The sequence below is a fragment of the Sus scrofa genome, chromosome 15 (assembly GCF_000003025.6).
Source record: "Sus scrofa isolate TJ Tabasco breed Duroc chromosome 15, Sscrofa11.1, whole genome shotgun sequence".
NCBI classification, from domain to species: domain Eukaryota; kingdom Metazoa; phylum Chordata; class Mammalia; order Artiodactyla; family Suidae; genus Sus; species Sus scrofa.
In genome coordinates, this window is record NC_010457.5 from 79,317,476 (window position 1) to 79,338,946 (window position 21,471).

A 21,471-nucleotide genomic window follows, 5' to 3' on the forward strand; every position below is an offset into this window, starting at 1 on the left:
ACATGCCATGTGCCAGAAAGAAGTAAATATTTGTCAGGCCATCTGGATATTTCAAAGGACAACACATTCGGTCCTCAACTTTTCCCCCGACTTTTATCTGGTGTCTGAAATCGGGTGTTTAGGGTCCAAAGTGTGTGTAGGAAGCTGGTGTCTCAGTGAAGTCGGCCTCCAGTCCTGCTCTGGCATTTCTGGCAGATGCTTGTTTGCTGGCGGAGTTTCCTCTCCACATAAACCAGATGGAACGTCGAGTCTTAGAAAATTACATGATTATTCTGAGACCCCCTTTTAAAACTAGGTTATTACAGATCCCATAAACTTGGTCCTTTTCTTTGACCTAATAAATAATAGGAAGGAAAACTGAGCGTCAGACCTTTCCTGGCTTATCACATCTTTAGCTTGTTTCTCTTCCTATTGCCTTACTAGCAATAGTGGCCCCGAGTGTTGCGAATAGAAAATGCGTGGTCCTCTTGGTCCTGTTGTCAGTTCTCATTGCCCCCTGCAACTGTCTGCAGACCTGTGGTCCCTGCGCTGAGGAAGCCCTGTGGAGCTTTGATAGAGCATCCAGGCCTCTCTCTGTTGGTTGTGTTCTTTCTGGGTGATCAAAATACTCTCACTGTGGCATATGTCCTTAAAAACAAAACACAAATTTTTTAAAAATTAATCTTTGCAATGTGAGTTTTAACACAGATCATTTAATGTGTAACACTGAATTTGACACACATATGATCTGTTTCTCATGTACTGAATGTGATACAGCTGTTCTTATGAATTGATCTTTTATTCCAGAGTAAGTTTCCATCGAATAAAAGAGGAGAAATATAGTTCATGCCTGTTTTTGACATATGGAAAATTGAAACAGGTTGAAGTCAACCTTGGTTGGATTTGGCTTAAGAGAAAAACCGTAATTTTCATCAGCTAAAACACTTAAACTATATTTTTAGAACAGGAACGTTATATAAGTGCAGCAGCCAGTTCATTTGGTGCAAAACAATGCATCAAGAAAAACAGCAGGAACAGCCAGGGGAGCAGCTGTCTCTGTGTTGCTCTCCGGGTTTGGGGCATAGAACCTGGACCTCTGCTGTCAAGATCCCTGGGCATGGGCGAGGCGGGGGGTGGGGGGAATCGTTTTTATTCAGTGTTTGTTTTTCTGTATCACAGCCCTCAGCTTACTTAACTGTGGATCTCCTTTCCAGAAGGGCTCAAAATCAGAGTGGGCTCTCAGAGCTGGAACTTGAGACGAGTGCTTGGCTTAAGTTACAGATGAAATTGAATGTGTTGGCCATTTACTTTGATCAAAAAGAACATCAGTGAGCTCAGTCTCCCTGGCAGGAGAGTTGGGACCGGGATTGGCAAAAGCACCCCAGGCAGCAGCCCAGGCCCCTGCTGTCTCCTGCTGAGCCAGGCGGACTCTGCCGCCTCCTTTTCTCACACCCCCCCCCGCCTTCCTTTTTCTGTCTTTTTTGTCCTTTTAGGTCCGCACCCATGGCACATGGAGGTGCCCAGGCTAGTGGTCTCATCAGAGCTACAGCTGCCAGCCTGCACCATAGCCACAGCCACAGCCACGCCAGATCCAAGCCGCATCTGCCACCTACACCATAGCTCACGGCAACACCGGATCCTTAACCCACTGAACAAGGCCAGGGATCGAACCCGCAACCTCTTGGTTCCTAGTCGGACTCGTTTCCGCTGCGCCATGACAGAAAATCCTCTCACCCTCCCCTTTACTGAAGATGGCTCGTTCCTTCTTTCCTTTCTGTTAGAAAAGTTTAACTTAGGGTTTTTCACCCTGAGCTTTTCTTTCCCCCTCAATCCGCCATTTGAAAAATAAAAACAAACTTGTGTACAGGTGGGCATAATATTTTTGTCAGAAATATCAGGGGTCAAGTTTGGATTTTATGATAGTCATAATTCTGAAAGGTTGCTGACTTAGTACCTTTCTTTAGGGACTCTAGTGTGACTTATATGGCTATATAATTTTCAAATGGCACCAATCAAAGGGACAGAGGGTTGATAGCAGATGCTTTTGCACATACATTCCTGCCTCTGTTGCTCTGAGATTCTTTGCAGACAGTCAGGGAAGTAAAACACGGGGCCTAATTCCAGATCCACCTCAGTAGCTGTTCCCTGAGTGGGGTTTTGCCAATTAACACCAGAGCCTTTTGGTTTTCATTTATTTACTTCTCATCCACAAAGGCATTGGGATAAGCTGTCCACTTATTGGGATTTTTCCCTGGACATAAAAAGGCAGACTTTGGCTGCAGAGATTCATTAACTTAGATCTGGGGGCTGCTGCCTTCTGTAGTCAAGGTCTCAGCCAGAATCGCACCGTCTGACCTGCAGGCTCCGGAAGCAGCTGTTGGCCCAGCAGTTAATCTCCAGCCCGCTCCTCTCCCATCCCCGCCTTCTTCTGCATCTACCAGCCCTCTGTGCCTTCTCCGCCCTCCCGCCTCCCTCACTCTGCTCCCTCTCCCCCTCCTCTCCCCGCCTCTCTCTCTCTTTCTCTCATGACTGTTGCTTTTCTCACAGAAACTCGAGGGAAAGAACCTCCAACTCTCAGAACGTAAATTTAGACTTAAAACCTGATGACAGCCCTGAAAGAAAAAAACTTGCTCTGAGCCATCTTACCCATTCAGTCTCTATAAAGGACAGGTTTCTTTAACTGAACAAACCATTCGAGTGATGCGGTTGGTCAGCCCATAGAGATTCAGGAAGGAACGAACTTGCTTTTAAAACTATTAGAGATGGAATTCCCATCGTGACGCAGCGGAAACGAATCCAACTAGGAACCATGAGGTTGCGAGTTCGATGCCTGGCCTCGCTCAGTGAGTCGAGGATCCAGCATTGCCGTGAGCTGTGGTGTAGGTCCCAGACACAGCTCAGACCTAGCATTGCTGTGGCTGTGGCATAGGCCTGCAGCTGTAGCTCCGACTCGACCCCTAGCCTGGGAACCTCCACATACGGCAGGTGCAGCCCTAAAAAGCAAAATAAATAAATACAATAAAATAGAGTTAAAAAGAACTTTAGGAGTTCCCCGATGGCTCAGTGGGTTAAGGATCCCAGGTTGTCACCACTGTGGTTTGGGTCACTGCTGTGGAGGTGATTATTCGAATCAGGCAAGTTGTGAAGTCCTGTCATGAGATAACCCCTACCCCCATACAACTGAGGAAGCCAGGTCAGCTTAGTCAGTTGATTGCTTGAGTTACTCCGCCAGTGAACAAGCCAGTGTGAATTTACTAAAAGTGTGATAGTGAGCACCTAACCTGAGTGTCATTTTCCCATCTCTCTATATGAGATTAGTACCTGTTTCTAGGGGCTGTAATAAGAATAAGGTGAGATAATATAAGAGAGTCAGAGGACCACAAGCATTTATTCAATGGCTAGACCAAGACACCTACTCCATGGCTCAGGCTCCACCCAGTGGCTCTTCGCTGCTCTGTGAAAGTCTCGCCAGCTTATGTTTCCGAGCTAGAAACTATCTGTTGATTTTCAAGGATATGAAAGATCTCTTCTTCTCTGCTAGTTTAGTGTTTGGTTTCCAAGCACAGGTTTGAGCCTGTCCCTTTGGTTAAGCATTCTGATGGACCCCTAAGCATGCAACACCTCTTAAGCAAAGTTGAGAGTCTTAAACCTGTTATCCTTGTGCAGGTGTGAAATCGAAGCAACTCTTGAGAGGCTGAAGAAACTAGAACGTGACCTCAGCTTTAAAGAGCAGGAGCTCAAAGAACGAGAAAGGCGTCTGAAGATGTGGGAGCAAAAGCTGACGGAGCAGTCCAACACCCCGGTGAGTGTTCCCTGCAGAGCCCACTGATCCCCCACTTAGGAGACTGGCTGAGCATGGCAGCATGGCACGCCCTCCCCTGCCGCCTCCTCACTTCCTGCCTTGTGCCCTTACATTAAAGGGCCTGCATTGATACTCAAGTAGCGCTCGGATCTCTTTTCAATTAACTAAATGCCAGAGATTTAGAAGAAAAGCTTATCCTATTTCTGGCTCTTTCCCTGAGAACTGTTATTCTCTCAGTGTGTTTGTATATTAGAATTACAAAAATAAAATTCAGTGTACTTTCACACCATCTGTTAGATCCCCAGAGCATGTGCCTAAAAGCTGATTAACTCTTCAGACTGCATCAGAAATTAATACATGTTACACTGAGGCAGCTAGCTGTCTAAGAAAGTCATTGAAGTGTCAGAACTTAACCGAGTTTTCCTTCTAAAAGAAAGCTGACATAATGACCTAAAAATGACAAGAATTAGTCTTCCGTACTCAATTTAGGGTCATGATCATGGGCAACAAAAGATTAGAAAAAGGCTTCTCTCAGGACAGACTTCCAGTTTTTTCCAACCCTTGTATTTGGAGTAAGATGAAAATTCTTTTTAAGGATTTTGCTATTTGTACACTTATCTTGAGCTTATATGTTGACCTGATATATTAAAGTCTAGTCAAATTTCAACATTCTTCCCTATTTTAAATGATTTATCATTTCAGGAATTAAGTATAAATTTGTCATTGGTTTTCCCAGAGATTTTAAGGGGCAGTATTTGTGCACTTAAGGATCACAAGCAATGATAAAATTAAAAGTAAATTTGTTATATAGTTTAAATTCATCTTTCATAGTTGCTATGGTGATTTTACCAAAAAAGAAAAAAAAAAATACTTAAAGGCCCTTCACTTTGTGATCTTCAAAAAAACTTTCCAGAGTTCCCATTGTGGCACAGCAGAAACGAATCCAACTAGTATCCATGAGGATGTGGGTTCCATCCCTGGCCGCACTCAGTGGGTCAGGGATCTAGCGTTGCCATGAGCTGTAGAGTAGGTCGCAGATGCGGCTCTGATCCCGTGTTGCTTTGTCTGTGGCTGGTCTCTGCAGCTTCAATTCATCCCCTAGCCTGGGAACTTACATATGCCACAGGTGCAGCCCTAAAAAAAAAAAGCAAAAAAAAAAAAAATTTTTTTTAAACTTTCTTATTTTTACAAGTCTTAATCTTAGCCAGTGCCCAATTGCAGAGTATTTGCCAGTGTTCCAGTGTCTAAAGAATAAAAATAGTTTGTCTCCTTTTCCAATTTTTATGGAAAAGAAACCCTTTATCCTAAAAAAGAAAACACGGTGAGGTTAAATATCATGTTATCAGATTTAACTTTTTCAGAAATGACTTTAATTATCCAGGGAATCCCGAAGTAAGAACAGAATTGCTATGCATAGGACTGTCATGGGACATTAAGACGGTACCACGTCTTATCAATTTAGTGAATTTAACTTGACTCTCAAGAAAGACATGAAGGAAAGTTTCCTGTTCTGGTTGAGCTGGGACCAGCAGGCAGTCTCAGAAAGCACACCCTAAGGATCTGCAAGGGAACATAGCTTCTCCCAGAGCTGATGAGCAGCAAATATATGGCCATCTTCTGAAGTCTGAGACTTGTGGGGGTTTTTTAAGTACTCTGAAATCTTAAGCTATAAAGCACTGCATGGCTTGCCTCTTTCTAAATGTAGCATTGTGAGGAAAAACACCTTAAAGTACCCATTAGAGTATGCTTTAGAACCTTTCTTTGGTTTCCCGGCATTAGTTTTGCTAAGAAATTATGGGCTGCCTTGCACACATTACTGCTATTAGTAACCCGGTTGTATAATAAATAATGGAAAACTCAGTGCACAGTAGGCTGTATACTTGCATTTTCACTGCAAAAAAACTTTCTGTAAAGGAACTGCTCTGAGGGCTACCATCTAACAATGGACAGCAAGCAGCACGATCTCAATGAGATTTTTTTTTTCTTAGGAAGGCTAAGTTTTCTTTCTTTACAGTACTTGCTTTTAACATCTCTTCTGCTTAGAGCCAGTATTTCTGAAGGAAAAAACTTTTGTGCTCAGGTATTTTATAAGTAGGTGTTTTCTTTTATCCTCACATCAGTTTCTAGTTGACTGTAAATGAGGTTTCTGAGAGCTGGATAAAATAAACCTTTTTAAAAGGAAGTGGCTCCGGGTTGACGTTTTCTCGATTTAGCCTCCTCTTAATTATAAAAGCTTAACATTTAAGTAACTTCATAAAAAATGATCTTACTGGATTTAGTTCCAGGAAGGACACTGTTTTCTTTCCTGAAATTAAAACAGCAGTTAAAGATATCTGGGAAGATGAATTCTCCATACAGAAATAGGAACAATGCTCAACCCCATAGCTTGATGTAAAATTTTATTTCTTTTAAAAAATAAAAGCTTATTTGAGAGGCATTTGTTAAGATCTTAATATGAGAACCCATGAAATAATAAAAGAACCCATGAAATAATAAAATAGATAAGCAACAAAGAGACCCTGAGAATATCTAACAAGGGAAAACAATTTGAGAGGTTGGGAAATGTGACTGCAAGGAAAATAATAACCTGTTTCCGGTGTTAAAGGATCTAAAGCAATTTCTTTCTTCCATGTTCCTGGTGCTTTTTAGCTGACTTATATGAGGTTCTTATTGAACTAATAACTGCAGAGGTCTTTTCCTAATAAAGTTAAGATAGTTAAAAAAAAAAAAGGAGTTCCCGTCGTGGCGCAGTAGTTAACGAATCCGACTAGGAACCACGAGGTTGCGGGTTTGATCCCTGCCCTTGCTCAGTGGGTTAACATCCGGCGTTGCCGTGAGCTGTGGTGTAGGTTGCAGATGCGGCTCGGATCCCGCGTTGCTGTGGCTCCGGCGTAGGCCGGGGGCTACAGCTCCGATTGGACCCCTAGCCTGGGAACCTCCATATGCCATGGGAGCGGCCCAAAGAAATAGCAAAAAGACAAAACAAAAAACAAAAAACAAAAAAACCTCAATTCCAACTTTAATTAGGAGGAGTTCCCGTTGTGGCTCAGCGGTTAAGGAACCCAGCTAGGATCCATGAGGATGTGGGTTCAATCCCTGGCCTTGCTCAGTGGGTTAAGGATCCGGGTGTTGCTGTGAGCTGTGGTGCAGGTCGCAGATGCGGCTCAGATCCCTTATTGCTGTGACTGTGGTGTAGGCTGGTGGCTGCAGCTCTGATTGGACCTCTAGCCTGGGAATCTCCATATGCCACAGGTGGCCCTAAAAAGACAAAAAGACCAAAAAAATAAATAAATAAAAATTAGGAAATTGACCCTAAAAAGTACTTTTACACACAGAATGTAAAGGTCATCCCTGACAATATAATAACATACTATTTGTACACTGTTTATCATAAATTTACCCTTATTTAAATGGCATCAAAACGTTAACCTGGAGTTCCCGTCGTGGCGCAGTGGTTAACGAATCCGACTAGGAACCATGAGGTTGCGGGTTCGGTCCCTGCCCTTGCTCAGTGGGTTAACGATCCGGCGTTGCCGTGAGCTGTGGTGTAGGTTGCAGACTCGGCTCGGATCCCGCGTTGCTGTGCCTCTGGCGTAGGCCGGTGGCTACAGCTCCGATTTGACCCCTAGCCTGGGAACCTCCATATGCCGCGGGAGCGGCCCAAAAAATAGCAACAACAACAAAAGACAAAAAGACAAAAGACAAAAAAAAAAAAAAGTTAACCTTAATTTGCTTATTTCTCAAAAGAAGAGGCAGTAACACTTTCAGATCCTGCCAGTTTTACCACTGAAACGTGTATGATAACAACATTTATGGCAATGGATGGCTGTTTAAAATCATAATGTATGATTGAAAACAAGTGTATCCACTATAAGAAGGAGACTCCCAGAAAGAAAGGAAAAAAAGAAAAAGAAAAACAACTAAAACTGTTAAAAGAAGGAAACGTGTAGAGAATAGAAACAGAGGTAACAATCTAAATTAATACAGGTCTCTTTTCCCCTCAATTTTCACATATATTTACATACTTGTTTATAACTTGAATGTTAGAGACGATCTGGAATGTGTTCACAAGTGTATTGTTTCCTAAATTGAATAACTAGCTTCTATCATATTTGGCTTAATAAATAGTAAATGGAGGCAAGTGAATTCTACACTCATTTTTAGTTTATAGTCAGATAATCTAGCTAAAAAGGTAGCTAATGACCCGAATCTCCCTAGAACCATATGACTGCTGATTGGTTTTGTGCTTTGCTTCTTGGGTACAAGGTTTCTTGATTTTTTTTTTTAAGCGAGATTAAATCTTTAATTATTTTCTTTTTCAATGTAATAGTTAATTTAACTAAGCATTCTCATATGAAAATGTAATTGAAAAAATTAAAAGAAATTCTAAAAATGACCTTGTTTAAGCAAAATGAGGGCTTAAAACGTACAACCGCCTTCCTAGTTGAAATTCGGCTTGCTGTGGTGCTTTGCAAACTTTTGGTTGTGATTTACCCTGTCATTTTTGAATTATGGTAACCACGCTGGAGCCAAAACCCGCCATTAAATAAATTCTCACATAATTCCCTACATTCGTTTGTTTCACTAATCACTTACCTTCTGTGCCGCACCCACTAATTTTGTGGTATCTAGTTTCCTTGATTTAAATTGGTCCTAATTTCTCTTTTTACTTCTGTCCTTTCTTCCCTCGTGATAGCTTCTCTTGCCTCTTGCTGCAAGAATGTCTGAGGAGTCTTACTTTGAATCTAAGACAGAGGAGTCAAACAGTGCAGAGATGTCATGTCAGATCACAGCAACGAGTAACGGGGAGGGCCATGGCATGAACCAAAGTCTGCAGGCCATGATGCTGATGGGCTTTGGGGATATCTTCTCAATGAACAAAGCAGGAGCTGTGCTGCATTCTGGGATGCAGATAAACATGCAAGCCAAGCAGAATTCTTCCAAAACCACATCTAAGAGAAGGGGGAAGAAGGTCAACATGGCCCTGGGGTTCAGTGATTTTGACTTGTCAGAAGGTGACGATGACGATGACGATGATGAGGATGAGGATGGTGATGAGGATAATGACGTGGATAATAATAGTGAATGAAAGCACAAAGCAAAGTAATACAATTGAAAATGTTTGGGAAAACAAAAGGAACTTGTTATCTCAGTCTGTACAAAAACCAGTAAGGAGGTAGAAACCCAAGCACTGCATTTTTAGGCCAATCACATTTATACAACAGTCATTTCTTTACGATTTTACTTTTGATTTGTCTTTGCTTATAGTAAAAGGGGGGAAGGGAAGTAAACCCAAAAGGTCTAGTTCATGAATCAGCAAATGTGGTGCCTGATTATAGAAATTTGTGATTCTATATGCAATATCGTGTTTTTTAACTAATGACATTTCTGGCTTTTTTTTTAATGAATATAGTTTGTGTTTGATTTCATTTGACTTAATTTCATTTGAGCAATCTTCAGTTGCTTTAAAAAAATATGTAGATTTTGAACAAGGACTCAACTCCTAATTCTTCTTTGACTTTGGGTTTTCTTGTAAGACACTACTTTTTTTTTTTTTTTTAATGGCAATGTACCACACTGTCAGAGAAGATTGTGGCTACAAAACCCAACAAAAATACTGAAATGAAAGGCGGTTATAGCAAAACTTCTTTAGAAATACCTAAGTGCTAAGTGTATTTTTAATACATAATAGCACAACTACTGAAAGTAAAACTCAAGAGTTGTTCTCAAAAAGTGCATTTACAGGAGAAATACTCTCATTTGAAACAAACAACAGATGTTGAAGGCTTTCATACCAATGCTCGCCCTAGAAGCTTCTTCACGACAAACTTCACCTAAGGCTTAGCTTATACTTTATACAAAGAGAAATATATGGTCTTAAAGGTATACTCCCAGGCAGTGTGAGTGTTAATACAGGGCAGGAAGGGTATATGTATGTGTGTTTGTTGTCCAGAGGGGCATGAGAATCCTGGATTCTAAATACATGTAAAGATAGGAGTTCCCATCCTGGCTCAGCAGAAACGAATCTGACTAGCATCCATGAGGACGCAGATTCAATCCCTGGCCTCGCCCAGTGGGTTAAGGATCTGGCATTGCCATGAGCTGTGGTGTAGGTCACAGACTCAGCTCTGATCTGGCATTGTTGTGGCTGTGGAGTAGGCCAGCAGCTACAGCCGAGTCTAACCTAGATAAGCTATCCTTACTTAGGCACAAGTACAGGATGAAGGGTCCCTTTTATATTAGATCTGGCCTTCCAGGCGTGTCTTTTTTTTTAACCCTGACTCAGCCACGCTGGTGTGAAAGAGAAGTGAATGTAGGTGCTGCTCTGAAAACCTAGCTAGCCAGAGAGATATCCTCAGAATGTTATCACAGATTTGTCAGAGCTTGTTTAAACTATAAAACACTTGTAGTTATATGTATACAGAAAGGCAAAAGAACAAAGACTTTTTTCTACCCTAAATTAGAAAGCAGTGCCATTCATTTGACTGTTAAACCAAAGTACTTTTGGTGGTTCTTTTTACAGAAGATTTAAGAAAGAGTATCATCACTGACATTATCTAATACTATTTCCAAGTTTATTTGATCATAAAAACTTCTTAGAATTTGAAGCATGACATGCTTCCAACCCTGTTAAGGGCAAAAAATACCATAAAATGGTCACTACACCGTGCCAGCTTTATTTGGAGAAAAATAACTTATAAAATATTCTGGGTGTGAAATGTAGACCAGTCTATATTGAATAGTGATAAAGAGAAGGATCTGAAGTCAGAGCATGATTCACAATTGCCGTGCAATCTTGAGCAAGTTATTTAACTTTTGTGTCCCTTTGCTCATCTTGAACATGAGAATGATAATACTACCTACTTCAAAGGATTCTTGTGAGGATTAAGTGAAATGATACATGTTAAGCATTTAACACAGTACCAGGCCCATGGTAAGTGGTCAGCTAGTGTTAGCTACTCTTAACTATGCCAGGGAAAATACACTGGGAAATAAGTGGTTTCCATAACCTGGAAAACTAAACTATCAATTTCAAGTGCTATTTGTTGGGTAGGATAGAGTGAAAATTAAAGTGAATAGCTCTCAGGAAAGATGAAGAGAACATCTTTAGAATGGAAGCTATATAAGCAGATCTATTCTGTCATTCTGTGAAGACCATGCTAGTGGCAAGGTTTGCTTAGTCTGAAGTATTTGCCAGCCTTGCCACCACCCATGGTCCAGAAAAACACTCTGCCTAGAAGATGGGTTCCTCTCATACCCAATCGGATATTTTTCTTGTGTCTATGCAAACATAGATACATACACACCACAATATAGTGCTGATGACAAACAGGTGCAAACATAAATAGGCATCCTGTCGGTGCTCAGACCTAGAGGAGTCTGGCCTGATTCAAGCTGAGCCACTCAAACAGAAGATCTCGGAGTGAAGCAGAAGGGATGGCCTTCGGCTCTTGCCTTCCCAGCATGCCATGGGGCTCTGCAGCCATGCAACCTGAAAGAGCACCAAAGACCAGATGGTTCAAAGCCTCTTGTATCTCATCTGTTCAGGCCAAGGTCAAGTCAGCCATCCCACCAGTACTCATTGAGCCCCTCCTCTGTCCCCATTACCATTCTAGGGAGCAGCTAGATGAAAATCTTTACACTCATGGAGCTTCCATGCTAGGGAGCGGAGATGGACAATAAACAGACCAAATGCATCATACAGTAACACTGGATAAGGGCACGTGGGGAAACCAGCGGGGAGGGAGGATGAGGTCCATGCTGTGCTGTGAACTTTAAGGTGTGGTCAGGAAAGGCCTCACTGCTAATGGAATTTCTATGGGCTAATTTTGGGATCTGTGTGCCTTGTGTGAGAATGTGTGCCCTGGCTCTCATTTGAGAGTAACCAGCAATAAATTTAGAACATACGAAATGCATGGGGTGGATTTTTTTTTAAAAAGTACATGAAATAAAAATTTATAATAATTAAATCTACCATGATTATACCTAAGGTTTTGGTGCCTTAAAAACATGAAAGCAGCCAAAGAGGGCCAAAAGAGAAAGGTAATAGCCAAGCCCAAGGTTTACTGTCATTTCAAGTAGTAATTCTCTAATCTCTCAACTGCTGCTATTTTCCTAACTGATATTCCAGAGATGATCAGAGCTCAATACCCTACCATCAGGAAACTGCAGAGCCTTCAGATACAGCAGATTTGATAACCTCAGTGAAAAGCTTGAAATGTTCTCTGCCTAGAACTGGGCTCCAGATAATTACCATATGGCCTGGTCTGTTTTACTTTCTCTTCCAAATCAAAATGTCTTTCTAGGGTTCGGAACACTCCTGCATTCTGAGTCATGAGCAGAATCTTAAAACGGTCTCACTCTGTCTGTGAAGATGATTTAAAAGACTTCCGACTATATTATTAGCCTTATTAATTTTAAAAAGAAATACATATTATCCATGTACAGAATGTCTAATCATGTTAATTGTGCAGCTTTTAATTCATTTTTTCAGCTCAGTTTTTGAAAGGGCAGATTATTGGTGGTGGATGTATTTCCAATGACTTGACTCACAAAAATGTACATTTATAAAGTGAAGAGTTAAAGAAACACATTCATAATGAGAATTGAGACTCTAAATTGTGGTAAATATTATCGGAGCCATACAACTGAAACTGTAACTACTCTTCCATCTTTTCTCCTTTACTCATAAAGTTGATCATGTAGAACTTGATGACACCCTCTTGGTGGTTCTCAACCACAATAGTGCTGTCACCAAATGGTGGTTGGTGATGCTAGGGCATAGTTTTGGTTGTCACGTGACTGGGGGTACATTTAGTGCCCAGTGTCCAAAGTGGTAACATCCCTTGGCCCAGGGACAGTCCCACCCTATAAAGAATTCCATCCAAAATACCCATAGGATCGTCCCTTCCTCCACTGAGAAACTTAGCTAAACCTGGCAGTTTTAGAATTCCACATCTTACTTTTTCTCCCCGACATGAACTTACCCAAGTCAAAAGATGCATTTGCAGAATTACAGCCACTTACACATTCTGAATTTGGTAGATTTGTGCCACTTATCTTAAGGCCTCTCTTGTGGAAATGGTTTTTTTCCCCTTAAGCACACTGGTGGAAACTTGATCAAACAGCTCAATTTAGCGGGAGAGGGGAGGATGTCACTCTCTCTTTGCCCTGATTCCACTATAAATTTTTAAAAATATCACTGAAGTACCTATAATTCTGCAAAGTAGGCAGGATAATTTAAAAGGACCCGTTTCTGAACAGTCTTTTGATGTAAGCAAGATCACATTTTAATATTTTGCATAAATAAGCAATGGGAAGAGGTGGGAGGCACAGAGCACACTTGTTTTCAATGCTCTGGAGATGTTGAGGGTCCATTTTCAGCCAGTAGTTTTATTTATTTATGTTTTCAGCCAATGATCCTAATATGCAGTGGGTCTGTTAGCCTTTACGACCACTTGGGGAATTCCAACTTGATCCCAGGGAAAACCGAGGAATTGGGGTGGGGCGCGCAGTTTAGAAGAGATCAGAAATGATGTCTCATGGCGCTACAATGTACACAACTGAATTTTTCGGAGTCTCCATTGGAGTGGTCAGAATTTCATGAAAGGTAATTTTAAAACATTCTGAGTTAAATCTCGATCCTTTTTTAATTTTTTTTTTGATACACTAGACTTGTTGCTGCCTTTGAAACTAGCAGAGTGTCACTCTGCCACATGCATCATAGAGCATAATTTTTCTATAATCAGGTGCCTTTTGCTGCTTTGGGGTAAGACTGTTTTCCTGTTTATATTAAGCGTTGCCAGGGAGAAGCATTGGTTCTGTTCTTTCAGTGGTGGCATAGCCTGCTAGCCCTGGATGTGGCTTCCCTGATCAGAAACAAGTGTCCACCAGGACACCTGGGGGACTAGCCCCGTTTCCTCGGCCTCCAGCTTAGTTTGCGCTCCATAGCCTGTGAGGAGCTTTCTGGTGTGGGATTATTTACTTCAAACCTAGAGTTTCGTGCACCTACATTAACTATTTTATATCATGTGCAGAATAACAGATCTTTTAATGTCAGATACTCTATACACTGCACATATTGCTTTTGCACTGTTTTAAAGATTTTGTACTAAATGATAGAAATTATTTATATTCTTTGAGTGTGAGCTTTGAATAGATGGCGTTATCACTTTATTGTTTAAAAAAAAATGGTTTTCTCAATTATTCTATAGCAATGTTATTCTGAGCAAGTCCTATGCCAAAAATCTTGTATCGTGTTTGTATGGAAGATTAAAATTTTACTTATGTGTGGTAAGACTACTGAGTTACTGACTTCATGGTTGGAATTTGATATTCCAGCCCAAAGTCCACAATGTATCCAGAAATCCAAGTTGGTGTCATACATTTTACCTTGATGTGAACTTCTCTTTGCTTTCCTTTGTTTTAAGACTCCATTTTGCAATAAACGTTTTGACAGTAAATCCCTTCGTTATGTGTTGCTGTGTACATCAGAGCTTTGTTAAATCGGATTCCCAACACGCTTTGAAGGAATCGTTGTCACACGCGTGCCCATGAGTGTGGGCGCTTCTCTCCTGAAATCAATTGGAGTGTAAATAATGAATTTGTAAAGTGATGGGGCAGTCACAAGGTGGGTTTTTTTGTTGTGTTTTTTTTTTTTAATCCCCAAAGAGAGACAGAAAGGCTTAGAAGTCACCCTACAGCCCATACACTGATATGTTAACAAGGTACAGCTAACATAAAGGATATGGGAAGCCGCTCTGTGGCTGGAGATCATTAACTCTTCTCCCCTGTCCTGCCACATTCAAACCGTGTTGAAGCAGTGCCTGGCTCCAGCCTTCCGCTCACTGATCTTTGCAAGCCTCGCGCAAGAATCCTGCCGCAGCGCGTCTCAGACTGAACCCGGCACCTTTCCCTTGGCGTCATCCCCATGAGCCTCCTCAGACAGCAAGAGACTCGTCTTCTCTCCTTCTGACAGGAAAACCAAAGATGTTGGTTGTGATTAGTTGTTTCATTTACCACCTTTATTCCATCCAAGAAATAGTTCTCGATTTCGTCCAGCACAACATTTGGGAACTGTATGAAAATCAAAACATTCCACATACCCCCTCTCCCCCACGCCCTCTAAGAGCCAGCCTTGATGCAGGACACATCTCTGCAACGCAGGCTGTTGTTTCTTGACCTCATCAGACAGGTTCCTTGTTTGATATTTGTTTCCGTGATGGGCAAAGGGAATGACATACTTCTGCAGCTATATCCAGCTGCCCCGTGAAGAAATAAAACTTGTCGTGTCTTTTCTCTGATCGAGTTCAGTTGTAGAGTCTATTTCTCAAGTCACTTGCCTTTCTGCATTATTAAAGCAGGTGAGTGCCTGTGACTGCGGACACCAGGTATTTCAGAGGCGGGAAGGGGCAGTTCTGTGGGAATCAGAGTACATGAGGGTATAGCAGAGTTCGTCTAGGGTGGTAGCAGTTTATACCCTCAGAACTTAGCTGTACTCCTCAAACTCTCTGCCTTCAGATTTATTGTAACCAATGGGTTTTTTAAATACTTCTGCCTGGCCCCCTAGAGTTGGCCTCTGTTTCCCCTTAGCCTCAGACCTGCGCACACAGGCATCTGGAGCTCGGGTCAGGCAACTGTATGGAGCCCATCCTTCCTTCCTCCCCCGCCACCACCACTGCCAGGGTCTTGCCTTGCTGCCTCTCCTCACCAGGACTCACCTCTCCTCCTTGCCCTGCTGTGCTGGCTCAAACCACTATGTCTTCCATCCCCCATCTGAATCTCTGAAACCCTCCCTTCTCCGTGGTAAAGCCATAGCCATTGAATTCTATACCAGAGAATTTAGCATGGAGGGAAATGCACCCTTCAATTAAAATTTTGCTAGGATTTGTGTGCCAGGCACTCTGCTGGGCACTGAGAAAGTGAAGATGAAGGTGGCCTTAAATTCCTCCAAAGGTATAATCCATACCAACCTCCCTCCTGATTAAATGAAAATCTCTTTAAAGGCAGGGGCTTGTCTTTCCTAGCAAGGTTTTGAGCATGTGAATTTCAAATACCGGCAGATTAGAAGGATTAACTCATCCATCCTCTGATTTTTACACTAATTGTAAAAGTAACCAAATCCAATTTCTTTTTTTCAGCTCACCTACACACACACACACTAAATGTTTATTTGAAACATGTTGAAGGACATTTTGCCCTCTTATCTCATGAGCAATCCAACCGTTTTGGCAAGACAAGTTAGTTAAAACTAATGGTTATCACAAACAACTTCAAGTCACAAGACACAGTTGTTGTTTGTTTTGTTTTGTTTTGTTTTGTTTTATTTTCCAATGATGTAGGGGTTTATTGTTTAGTCTGTGGCCATGGAGCCTATATTGAAGTGGGTAGCCCTTTGGCTCTGAAAATGGGCAGACGGAAGCCCTCTTGCAAAGTTGTCTTTTGTGTTTGTGTACCTGCCAGGGAGGGAGGTTAGTTTAGTTTTAGTTAGAGCAACTCTGCAACCAGGGTTCTTTAGGACAATTGCAATTTCACTTGTCCTGATAGCATTTGGTTTTAAAAATACAGTGCACATGAGACATTTAGTCAAACTCTCATAAACCCCCCTGTAAGAATATGCATATAAGACATCTGGTTACCAGGTAGTTGCTCGTGAATTTTCACTAATAATCTTAACGGTCCTTGAGTTGGCTGAGAATTCCAAAGAAGGCGCTGGTATCTGACAAACGTCAGAAATTCCTTGACTGCCAAGGCCCTGTTGTGGGAGATAAAACTACCCTCGGTTTGCCACGTACCAAGAGAAAAAAAAACCCCAGATGTACAGAGTCCCATTGTAACGCCTCACCAAGCTCGATGAATTGTGACAGAGCGGTTGATACACTATGGCTTCTGTGGGCAGCATCTTTGGAACCCTGTGAAATTCCTCTTAAGGTCGAAAAAATTGGTTTCCGTTCAAGGTAACCCGTAGGAAGAACCAAGCCAGGGCAGAGCAGCAGCTCCGAGCTAAAATACTGAAAAGAGAGGATAAACAAAAAAAGACAATGATAATATTCCTTTTTTCCCCCCCATTTCATTCATATTTCCCATGCAGCTGCTGCCTTCCTTTGAGATTGGTGCTTGGACGGAAGATGACGTGGTAAGTTGCTTCTCTTAATGACTCATTTAACCTGGGCAGGTAGTTCATAAATTTGTCCACGAGTTAAAATGCGGTTAGAACGGTTTGAGCCTTAGGAAAGCCTAGCTAGGAAAGGTTAAGAGATTCCATGTTTTTCTTTCCTTTTTTTTTTCTCTTCTGGCCACCCTGAGGCATATGGATGGTTTCTGGGCCAGGAAACAGATCCCAGCCACAGTTGCAAACTAAGCAGCAGCTACGGCAACACTGTATCCTTTAACCCATGGTGTCAGCTGGGGATGGAACCTGTGTCCTGATGCTGCAAAGATGCTGCTGATCCCATTGGGCCACAGCAGAAACTCCCCAAGCTTTTCTATTTTTAATGCAGTAATGATTTAAAATAAGGCCTCCGGCGTTCCCAGGAGGTCTAGTGGTTAGGATTAGGCGCTTTCACTGCTCCAGACCAGGTTCAATCCCTGCACATCAAGCTGCTGCACACTGCAGCCGAAAAAAAATAAAATAAGGCCTCATAAGCAAAGCAAGTAACTCTTCCAATCTTGGAAGAGAATTCCTCCTCCCTATTTGCTCTGAAAACTTTTCCAGAATACAGTAGTGAATACAAGTTAAAAGGAGAGTCCAGGATACCAAATGAACACACTTGGAAAAAATTATCTTAAGTTTTCCTGAAAGACCAAGAATGGACTTGAACCAGAGTGGAGAAAAATCTGGCTAGGGCAGTGGCTTAGCCCTGTCCATTTTGCCATCTTTCCTCTGACCTTCCCCGGAAAGAAATGGACACGAGCTTCCAGACACTCTCTGCAACTGGAGCTGGAGAGGCTTCATGCCTGGGGGGAGGATGTAACAGACTATTTAAGTCCAAAGGAAGTCCTACACCCTACACTCTGGGTAGAAATCATGAGGAATGATCCTACTTAGCCTGTTACATCTCCGTATCTGTTTCCTTAGGAGAAAACAGGTCTAATAGGCCCCTTGGGACTCAGTGGGTTAAGGACCCTGCATTGTTGGTGCTGTGGCTCAGGTCACTGCTGTAGCAGGGGTTCAGTCCCTGGCCTGGGAACTTCTACATGCCTCAGGTATGGGAAGAAAAAAAAAAAAAAAAAAAGATGTAAGAATTTTTGATCAGAGACCTCAGGTGTGTATGCCTATCTAGGTCCATCCTGTAAGTTCTGGGTTTCATTAAATAAAGGAAAAAAAAGTTTGTATGCCAGCCTTAGCAGGCTTACACCTGGAAACCCCAAGGTGCAAACTCACTACGAGAAACTCCTGGGAAGGTCTTTGGAAGGTTTACCAAATTCAGTCTGGTTTCGGGCCGTGGCATGTCCCTCCCTGCCCTTGGTATTCTGGTGAAGTAATACTGCTCTCAGCAAGAGCTAACCTCTGTGGCTTCTGCAGGGCAAGGACGCTGGCTCTGGTTGCCTCTGCTTCTTCCATTCCCTGTGCCCCGATGACGCTAAATTTCCAGCCAGCCCTGCTTAACAAGGAAAGAGAATTTAGGATCTCCTGTTTTCACAGGCCTGGATATAATCCCTTTATCCGAAGCTGCAAAGTTGTCCCATCTCATTTGAGAAGAAATGTTTTAAAAGGCATTGAGCTCTAACAGCTATTTTTAGACTTTGCTCTGAGGTTGAAAGTTTTCAAGCCATTTAAATAAATTTCCAGGAGTTCCTGGTGTGGCCCAGCAGAGACGAATCTGACTAATATCCATGAGGACGCAGGTTCGATCCCTGGCCTCGGTCAGTGGGTTAAGGATCTGGCGTTGCCACGAGCTGTGGTGTAGGTCGCAGATGCGGCTTGGATCTGGCATTGTTGTGGCTGTGGCGTAGGCCAGAAGCTATGGCTCCAGTTTGCCTGCTAGCCTGGGAACCTCCATACGCCTCGGGTGCAGCCCTTAAAAGCAATAAATAAACGAACAAACAAATAAATGTCCAGGGTCAAAGGGGCTCCCCAGAGAGTTGGTGGGCCTGGGTCTGGCCCCCCATTCTGTCTCCCTTCACTCAGGTAATGTGAGAAGCTGGGGTAAACCTGTGCCTAACGAACTTCCAGTGAAGTCAGCGGGTCCAATCTCATTCTGTAGAGCAAGTCCTACAGCTAAACCTGTCTTGGGCCACAAAGCTACTTCATAAGCAGGCCTCGATCAAAGGACACATGCCACCATTTTTCTATCCACTGCTGTATGGTCTTCATTACTCACCCAATTACTGGGTAAACCAGGGCCCCTCAATAACCCGGGGGACTCCTGGCACATACATGGAAAAGTCCTTATGAGTAAGAACCTTCTTGAAAGGGTTTTTTTAATATCTTTCAAATAAAGAGGAAAACTAATGATCCTTTAAGTGTCCAAGACTCCCCCCTCCCCACCACCCCCAAAGGGATGGATGTCTCCAAATTTGAAAGCTGGAAGGTTTAAAACTGAAAAGAGCAAATCCTCTGTTTTGTGGTTGAGTGAGAATTAAAGATATTTTAATCCATTGAAAACTATGTGTTTCACTGTTACGTCTGACCACTGCCTATGAATGAATCTTCAAAACCCTGTGTGTCCTCTCTTTCGCAGTATTTTTGGGTTCAGCAACTCGTCAGAAAAGGCAAGTGGAATTACTTACCTTCTTAACTCACGCAGTTAACTTTGCTTGGGATACAATTGCGTCTAATTTTTTTTTTTTTTTCGGCCTTCAAATCACTCCCTTCAGGTGACTCGTCAGCAGAGATGAGTGTGTATGCGAGCTTGTTTAAGGAAAACAACATAACGGGAAAGCGACTGCTGCTTCTCGAGGAAGAAGACTTGAAAGACATGGGCATCGTCTCCAAGGGGCATATCATCCATTTAAAGGTACCTCAGGGAGTTCCCGTCATGGCTCAGTGGTTAACGAATCCTACTAGGAACCATGAGGTTGAGGGTTTGATCCCTGCCCTTGCTCAGTGGGTTAAGGATCTGGCGTTGCCGTGATCTGTGGTGTAGGTTGCAGGCGTGGCTCAGATCCCACGTTGCTGTGGCTCTGGCGTAGGCCGGTGGCTACAGCTCCAATTAGACCCCTAGCCTGGGAACCTCCATATGCCACAGGAGCGGCCCAAGAAATGGCAAAAAAGACAAAAAAATAAAAAATAAATAAATAAATAAATAAAGGTACCTCAGGAAGGGGCTCATTCAATCAGCCAATCTTTATGGAGCACCCACCTCGGAGTTGATCCTGTGTCACGTTAGAGGCTGAGCTGGATGGCATTGTGCAGAAATACTTCCTACCAGCAGATCACCACCTGCTGCCCCCAGGGACCCTTGCTCCCTCCTCCTAATCCCAAAACCAAAGGGTTCATGCCTGGCCCTGCAGAAGTCACTGGATACACCTGCCGATCAGACCCCTGCCCTCAGGAAGTCTCTAGCCTTTTGAAGAAGACAGGTGTTATTCATGCAATAACGGTAAAATGACAGGTGTAAGACCGCCTCAAAGGAGAAGTGAGGTGGGGCTGCGGAAAGGCTTGGATGAAGGAGAACTGCAGGACCGGGAGGTGTGAAGGGCATAGAAGGGCATGCGGAGGAGGTTTTCTGGCGGGAGGCACAGCCTGTGGAAAGGCCTTGTGTGGAGCTAAAGCTGGCGGGAGGCACAGCCTATAGGAGGAAGCATCGTGTGGAGCTAAAGCTCTGTGGGCCTGCAGAGCCACCATCCCACCCAAGAATGGCAGGGGGCGCCTTCCTGTGAAGCCAGAGGCTGGGTATCCAGCAGGAGCCCTTGAAGATGCCAGACTGTGTCCAGGGGCTGAGTGAGGCCATCACAGCACCTAAAGCCATGGGGATGTGGGCTCAGTCTGCAGGCCTCCAAGCTTTGACCTGGATTAGATACCATCCTGTGTGTATTCTCAGCCCTTGTTTTCTCAGGAACTCCTAATATTTCCCCTCAAATCTTCAGTTTTGAGTGCTTTCAAAGCTAAACTTCGGTTTCTGTTGCTGTCGTGCTTTTTTGTGTGTGTAGTTTTGACACCAGATCTGGTTTTTTGTTTCTCTGCTTTGGTTTGCTTCTTAGTTCCACAAACGAAACAACACTCGCCGGCCTCTATGGACACCTTGTTATTAACCAGAGGCCTGTTTCAAGAGAGTTCTTATGATAAGATTGGGTTTGCTCCCCAAACCTCCTCAAGCCCAGTGTGGATAGACGGAGGGGTGGGCACAGGTTAGAAAGAAGAGAAATATAAAAGAGATAGAAATGTAGACAAGGCCCCTTCTTACTCAGATCCACATCTTTTTATTATTACTATTTTTTGTCTTTCTTTTTAGGGCTGCACCCATGGCATATGGAGGTTCCCAGGCCAGGGGTCCAATCAGAGCTATAGCAGCCAGCCTATGCCACAGCCACAGCAACTTGGGATCCGAACCTACACCACAGCTCACGGCAACGCCGGATCCTTAACCCACTAAGCGAGGCCAGGGATCAAACTGGCGTCCTCATGGATGCCAGTCAGGTTTGTTAACCGCTGAGCCACGACAGGAACTCCTCAGATCCACATCTTGACAAAGGCTCACCCCACATGCAACAGTTTTCTCTTTGCCTCAGTTGGAGCTACTGTACCA

At 43.0% G+C, this 21,471-nt stretch overlaps 1 protein-coding gene and 1 long non-coding RNA gene across 7 annotated transcripts in view; one reads left to right on the plus strand and one right to left on the minus strand.

The window, feature by feature from the left end:
- Positions 1–21,471, plus strand: part of MAP3K20 (mitogen-activated protein kinase kinase kinase 20) — a 204,077-nt gene that overhangs the window by 143,032 nt on the left and 39,574 nt on the right. For 3 of the 6 annotated variants that reach the window (XM_013990583.2, XM_021075199.1, XM_021075198.1), the window contains exons 11-14: positions 3,646–3,781; positions 16,872–16,916; positions 19,465–19,495; positions 19,601–19,740. In XM_013990583.2, coding sequence (XP_013846037.2) covers positions 3,646–3,781; positions 16,872–16,916; positions 19,465–19,495; positions 19,601–19,740 — 352 coding nt within the window. Of the gene's footprint in view, positions 1–3,645; positions 3,782–8,477; positions 14,245–16,871; positions 16,917–19,464; positions 19,496–19,600; positions 19,741–21,471 lie in introns of those variants that run through there. The other 3 variants (XM_021075202.1, XM_021075201.1, XM_021075200.1) reach the window with 2 other exon arrangements.
- On the minus strand, positions 9,326–19,645 carry LOC106508121. Its single transcript, XR_001304693.2, has 3 exons — positions 19,514–19,645; positions 18,289–18,381; positions 9,326–16,791 (listed from the first exon to the last, which is right to left on the minus strand). It is a non-coding gene; the product is annotated as an uncharacterized LOC106508121 (long non-coding RNA).